At 58.9% G+C, this 7,242-nt stretch overlaps 1 protein-coding gene across 1 annotated transcript in view; it reads right to left on the bottom strand.

Annotated features, from left to right (window-relative positions):
- The window catches only part of Foxf1 (forkhead box F1), a 3,023-nt gene extending 1,008 nt beyond the window's left edge, over positions 1-2,015 (bottom strand). Inside the window, exon 1 of the mRNA XM_021220629.2 lies at positions 1,006-2,015. Within this exon, the coding sequence (XP_021076288.1) occupies positions 1,006-1,981 (976 nt within the window). The 5' untranslated portion in view covers positions 1,982-2,015. The remainder of the gene's footprint in view (positions 1-1,005) is intronic.
- Between the last annotated feature and the right edge of the window lie 5,227 nt (positions 2,016-7,242).

Genomic DNA, 7,242 nt, shown 5'->3' with positions numbered 1-7,242 from the left:
GGAGGAGGAGGAGGAGGAGGAGGAGGAGGAGGCGGAGGCCCCATCCGTCCGTCCGTCCGTCCGTCTGTCATGGCCTCTGATGCCCCAGAGCCTGGGACACTTAGATTTCTGCAGTTGCCATACCCTGGTGGAGCCAGAAGCCCAATGATGCCCAGGTCAGCAGAATTCAAAGCCCACATCAAGGTTCAGTCAACTTAAGAGTCCCCTTAAGGACAGGCACAAGGAAGGGGAGGTGACCTTGTGGAGAGGTGGACCACCAGCTAACCACCTCTCTCCTACGGTCTGCCTCCTGGGGTGGCTCTGACAGCTTATTTATGGCTCTCCCTCTACAGACTTTTCCTTCCAGAACTAGGCTCAGAAGCTGGAAGCTATCTTCTTTTTCAGTGTGGGGGGGTCTGGGGTGGGCTCTGAGGGGCCCTGAGACCTGGACCCTGAAAGACAAAGAGCTTGTAACTCAAGACCCCCCAACTCCAGGCCTGGCCACCACATAGGACCCAGCTTAAGTCTGCACAAAATGCCCCTGGACTCACCAAACCAGGTTTCCTGAAGGGCCTGGGCTGGGCCGCTCAGTGTTCGGTCCAGGCCTCTTTGGGCCTAACTCTTGCTTTGGGCCTAACTCTTCCGTTCTTGCCTGACACAGATTCTTTGCATGGGAAGTATCAGAAAGGTGGGTCTGTCGGCCAGGGCTAGGCCGCTGGCTAGATACACAGGGCCTTTGCTAGAGGCGAAGGAACCCAGATGTTCTCTGAACTTAAGAGCGCTGGGGTCTCAGTCTCTTTGGTGTGAATAGGGCCTACCTGGTCGGGCTAGGGGCAGCCAGAAAAGAAAAGCAAGAAACGAAACTCTAAAAAAAAAAACAGTCTAAACTGGGGGCATCAAAACTGCGCTCACTCCTCAGAGAGAGCTGTTGGTACCCAAAGAGTTAGGGCTAATGCTCTAGAAGCAAGATTGGTTTCACAGTGGCTGTCAAGTCTTGGGTCTGGGGTTGGAGACCCCTGCACTCACCTTGTAGTTCTGTTGGCCCGTTGTGACTGTTTTGGTGTAGGTATGGCTGCTCCAGGGAGTGCGTGGAGATGCTGCCAGACAGGGGGTTGGCGGCTGGGTTGCAAGGGGACAGAGGCTGTTGCTTGATGTAGGAGGCCCCACTGTTGAGGGCCGCAGAGGCCGCGGGCGGCCAGGCTGCTGCAGAGCTGGAGTAAACGGCGTGCGGCTCCATGACTCCGCCGGCGCCGGCCGGCAGCAGCGGTGAAGCGGGCACCGAGCTGTCGTGGTGCGGGTACTCCCCGGCTGCAGAGCCACCGCAGCCGCCCATGTACGAGTGGCCGCCGTTGGAGGGCAGGTGTGGCACCGAGTGGCTGGGCAAAGCCATGCCGTCCACGTTGCCAGCCAAGTGGCCATTCATCATGCCCAAGCCGCCCTCCAGCGCCAGGCTGTTGGGCGCGCACGAGAGGCCTCCGGAGCCCTGGAAGCCATAGGTGTCGGGGAGGTGGTTGAAGCCCAGCCCGTTCACCATGCTGTACACAGGCTTGAGCGCCTGGCATTTCCTTCGGAAGCCGCGCGGCCGCCGGCGGAACGAGCCCTCCTCGAACATAAACTCGCTGGCCGGATCGATGGTCCAGTAGTGGCCCTTGCCCGGTCGCCCGAGGCCCTTGGGCAGTTTGATGAAGCACTCGTTGAGCGACAGGTTGTGGCGCACGGAATTCTTCCAGCCCTGGTAGGCGCCGCGGAAGAAGGGGAAGCGTGCCTGAAGGAACTGATAGATCTCGCTGAGCGTCAGGCGCTTGCTGGGCGAGCTCTGGATGGCCATGACGATGAGCGCGATGTACGAGTAGGGCGGCTTCTCCGGCCGCCGCACGCCGGCGTTGGTCTTCTTGGCCTTGGTGGGGCCCGCCGCCGCGGGGTCCATGGCCTGGCCGCCCGCGCCGCCGCCTCCTCCTGTGCCCCCGCCGTGCGGCGGCTGCTGCTTGTCGGGCGCGGACATCGGGTGGCTGCTGCCGCCGCCGCTGCCGCCGCTGCTCTGCGCCGCCGAGCCGGGAGGAGGAGGAGGAGCAGGAGGGGAGGGAGGGGAGGGGGCTGCGCGGGGCGGCTGCACCTCTGCCGTCACTGAGGCTCCCGAGCGCGCCTCCCCCGCAAGCCCGCCCTCCCCAGGCGCGCTATTCTCCTCCTCCTCCCTGCGGGAGGCCACGCGCATCAGGGGGCCCGGCACCGCCCCCCCCGCCTACCCCCTCCCTCCGCCTGTGCACGCCTTTGCGCCCCCGCAGCCTGCAGTGTCCGATCCCCCGTAACTACTCAGTGGACTCAAGTCCCCCAGGTCCCTCCCCACACGTCCCCAGCCCCCCCCCCCGCCACCCCTGTTCCCCGGACAGCGAAGCCCGCCCCGCCTCTGCCGACCTGGACCCGGTGTGCCGGTCCCCGCCTCCTAGGCCCGGATGACCGGGCTGGACACGCGCCCGGGACCCCGGTCTTCCTGGCGCACTGGGCTGCGGCGGTGGCGGAGGCCTTGGGTCGAGACCAGCGCGGGCAGAGCGAGCGATTGGGTTCCCGGCCCCCGGGGCAGGACGGCGTAAGTTCCCGAGAGGGACCGCCTCCCCTCACTCCCCGCCCTGGGAAGCGCTGCGCCGGCGCTCGGCGCTCCTCGGACTCGCCCAACCGCGCTGCAGCCACTGCCCAAGCCGAGCGCGGGCGAGCGGAAAACGAAACCGCAGGCGGCTTAGCGGGCGCTTTGTCTCCAAGCGCTGCAAGCGGGACCCGGAGAGTGGCTTCAGGTCGCGCAGTGCCACGGACCGCACAGGTTCCCTAGCAGACGGTTTCGTGCACTCATTCATGAAAGCGCGCACACGCGTGCATTAACACGCGCCCCGAGCGCACACGCAACAATGCCTCCAAGCGAATCCTCTAATCACCAACTCAGAGGCGCAGGCTTGCACCCAGTGCGCTCCCCACTCACGTTCCCCAGGGTCCCCCGGGGAGCTGCCACTCTCAGATCTGAATTCACAGAGCAAAGTCTCCTCGCAGCCCCCTCCCCCCACGCTTAACTCTGAAATCCGCTTAGTTGGCCCCGCGGCCCCGTGTCCCCTTTTACAAGCACAGGTTCTGATTTCCTGAGAGATGGCGAAGTCCGGGGCAGGAAGTTTACAAGGCTCAACGTAAACACGTTCCGGGGGATCCTTTAATAATAAGAGTAGAGAAGCCCGCGGGCGCGGGGGGAGTTGGCCTGATGCCCCTATGGGCTCGGCCTGCCGCCGCCGCGGGGCCTCCGACGCTGCGCGCCAGGCCGGGTTCCGGAAAGCGGGTGGCGCAGGCGGGGAGCGCGGCAGGGAGCGGTCCTGGCTGCGGGGTCGCGGCCGTGGAGAGATGATGCCGGGCGCAGGACGGCTCACGATCCCAGGTGGACTCTGCGCGCCCCAAACCAGGTGAGTGTGGGCCTTCTGCAGCCTAGACACGCACGCGCGCGCGCGCGCGAGGGGAGCCCTAGTGGTAGGGCGGGTGACGAAGGGGACCTTTACACGAGTTGGTGCAAGAGAACATGGAGCTAGGAGGCTGCGCCCTGGCGCGAGCTGCAAGAAGAAATGTGTGCGGGTCTCCTTCAAAGCCCTTTGGCCTCAAGTTTCTTTGGATTCCTGGTTCCCCATCTTCTCCCCACCCCCACGCCTTCAGCTTTGGTGGTAGGCGCCTTGTCGCCTTCGAGGCGCCTGGCACATCTGTGCGAGGGTCTGGGGGCTTACTGACTTAGGTTGCTGCTCTGTAGCTGCCTCCTTTGGCAGGACCGGCTTCTCAGGAGGCAAGAGTCGACATCCAATTACTTTCTCCAGGACAGACTTTAGAACTCTGGTCCAACTAAATAAAAGGGGCGGAAGGGGACGTGAACGCTTATGTGTGGTCGTGTGTTCGTGCAAATAGAAGCTCTAGCAAGCCGGCTTCTGCGTCACACAGTCGGTCTAGACTGCATCCCTCAGCACCCTCCACAGACTGGCGTCTGCCTTCTCAGGGGACTTAAGTACAGTTCAGGGGCCCCACCCTGGAAGGACGCACCACATGTAGCCTACACACCGCTGGATTGTGCCTTCGCCCACACAGAGCCACGGGATCACAAGAATGGGCCTTGTAGGCTAGGGTGCACCCTCCCACCCCAGGCCACACATTCCCACACCTTCAAGTTTTCTTCTTCTTTTTTCCCTTTTCTCCTTTCTTTTCCTCTCCATTATTTTCTTTTTATTTACGTTTTTTTTCCTCTTCCCACTGGCAACTCCAGACCTGAGGACTCTGAGCTATACCTCGGGGAGGGAAGTTCTCAGAAGGTGGCTACATAGCTGGCCTTTAACAGGGAAGTGAGCTAAGGAAGGCGTCCAGTTTCTGAGCTAGCGCAGGCTGCATTTTGCACGATCCCCCAATCCAAGACCGTGGTAGCAGCCTCTGACTTCAGTGCTGCCAAATCGAGGGGGCATGATGCCCCTTTCCAGTTAGAGGATTTTTGCCCATAGGTAACCTCCAGATCTGCCCACTTCCCGAACTCCCACAGACCACTGTCTGAGTTAGGTTATTTTGTAGAGAAATTTCCTTTCCAGAGGAGGAAAGTTCCATTTGCCCTCAGTCTTCAGGCCTAGCTCCTAAGGCCGCCTGTGAGGGAGTAGGGTCAGGGGGCCCAGCTGCCTTCGGCTCAGCCCGAATTCCCACTTTCCACTGAGGAGGGAGATGGAAGTGGGCACCCAAGAGGGTAGGAACCCTGAGAGCCTGGTCCTGTAGCTAGGGTGACCCTCTACACAGTTAAACTACTGTTAGAGCAATGGCGGGGGTTGGTGTAGTGGGGAGCTGCCTATGTGTCTGGAAACAGCTCTCAGACACTTTGAGATCTCCCTGAATCCCGAATTTTTGAAGAGGAGAAACGGGGGTTCAGTCGTAGGGCTCTATCAGTGGCTCTGCTTGTTGGACGAGTCTCCTGGCCCCATAAACCATCTCCAACCGACGCTTTTATAAAGTGTCAACTGAAACTGGGGCGGGGGTGGGGTGGGGTGGGGGGAGCCATGCCCTTGGTAACTAGGACTGAGGAGACTGACTTCAGGAGCAGGGTCACCATGCCTCCCTCCTAAGAGGCCGCGGGAATCGCTTCCCACCCCACCCCCCATATTCCAGTGTAGGACCACTCACAAATTTGGATGCACCCTGCCTAGGCCATTTTGTACTGAGCCAAGTTTCTCCCTTTAAACGGGGCTCCAACTAAAGCACCCACTTCTTAGGGTTGTGGCAGCAGTGAGCTGGGACTACAGAAAAGGACGAATGTCACACAAAAGTCCGGGGGGGGGGAGAACAGCCTCAGGGAGGCAGGTCCCTGGGTCCATAGGGTTCTCAGCTGTTCTCAGCTGAAAATCGACAAGACTCCTTCCCCATCTCAAATCAAATCCCTGCGCATAGCACTGGCTCCAGGAATGCCCGCATTTCGGGGACGACGCCCCCCACTCCGGGGGCCCCAGGTATCTGCGCTGGCTAATTGCTTAAGTGAAGCCGCCGGCCGAGAGCGCGCTCGGCGAAACCCGAGCGCGGAACCAGATCCTGCTTCGGCCGTAGGGCCGCAGGCGCCGCCGACCACCCACAGCGAGGCCGGCCGCCCTGCTGCAGGTTAGCAAGGGCCGACCCCACTCGAGACTGTGCATCCCGGGCATCCAGAGGGAGCGCGGGGGACGCGAGCCGAAGGGCAGGGATGAAGAGGGGAGGGAACGTGATAGGGACAATTCAGCCTTTGGGTACCAGAATCCAGAGCGCCGCTTGCCCGACGAGGTAACTCGTGGGCAAAGTGCACGGTGGGACAGGCACCACGGACTGCCATGGAAACTTTAGAGGGAGGGAGATATAGAGGGGCGAGTGGCTAGCAAACAAATACCATGCCTTCAGCCCTGCTCAGGGATGGAGGACCTGTGGCTGGTGTGGTGGCTTCACGTGCAGTGTTTGAAGATTCTAACTGGGCAGGACTCTCTGGTCTACCCACCGGCCTGGTTGGTAGATTGCCCAACTAAAGTGTGTACAGAAAGGCGCAGCGATCTGTAATCCCAGCATTCACGAGGAGGAGTTGGGAGGATCAGAAGTTCAAGGTCGTCCTTGAGTTTAGCAAATTCAGGGCCAGCCTTGGATATCTGACATCCCTGTCCCCCAGATTAAAAAACAAACAAACATGAAGGACACACCCTGTATATGCACGAGCAATGCGGGATTGTGAGGTGTAATAACACCTGCAGGGCGGAACTGCTTTATGCACAGTGGAGAAATGTGGACAGGACTGTGTGTTACAGGCGGAATGTTCTGGAGTGTTGTAAATAATGTGCTCAGAAGGTAGCGGAGTTGGGATGTAGAGAGTGCTGTAGGCGGTTTCTGTCGCCTGTGTGTAGGATGTAGGGTGTAGGATGGGGTGCCCTTGAAACAAGGCTTGAGGCAGCCACTTGTATTGGGGTGCACTTTAAAGTAAGGAGGGTGTTCTGCCTAGCCAACTTCAGGGAACTTGTTCTCAGTGGAAGGAGGTGAGGGGAGCACTGCCCTCACTGTCTGCTTCTAAAACCTGTATCTCCAACAGTCACTTAACCCCAGAACAAGTTAATAATTTAGTTTTTAAAAATAAACTAATAAATTGTGCTGTGGATGTGGCACAATTGGCAAAATACCAAACAAACAACAGATGTACAAAACAAAATCTCCAAACAAAAACAAAAAGTCACTTGCCAAGCATGCACAGAGCCCTGGGTTCCATACCCAGAACCAGATAAATCTGGCTTGGTACAAGCCTGTAATCCTGTCACTTGGGAGGTAGAGACAGGAGGATCAGAAATTCAAGGCCATCCTGAGCTACACATTGAGTTTAAGGGTAGCCTGGGCTACAGGATGCTGTTGAAACAAGTAAATAAGAAGGTCAGCACTTGGTGCCAAGGCCTGAACTTGCTTCTTCCCAGTGGCCCTTATACCCCAAAGCGTCATTTTCCATGACGTCCTTCAGTGAAATATTCGATGGTACTGCAGTCCCGGAATTTACAGCTCTTCCCAAAGAGACAGTCCAGAGTGTTCCCGGATGGTCAGATCCTGCTACTCCAGGAAGGCTAGGTTCTGACGCCAGGTTCCTAGGCAGCTCTTTCTTCCCCCTAGAGACACCCCAAACTATATCCAAACATTTTAATTCTAGCTGCCTGAGCAATTGTACTTAGAAAGATGGAGAGAAGGGTGTGTGTGTGTGTGTGTGTGTGTGTGTGTGTGTGTGTGTGTGTG

This window comes from Mus pahari, chromosome 20 (genome assembly GCF_900095145.1).
Source record: "Mus pahari chromosome 20, PAHARI_EIJ_v1.1, whole genome shotgun sequence".
NCBI lineage: Eukaryota > Metazoa > Chordata > Mammalia > Rodentia > Muridae > Mus > Mus pahari.
This window is presented reverse-complemented; position numbering and strand designations above follow the sequence as displayed.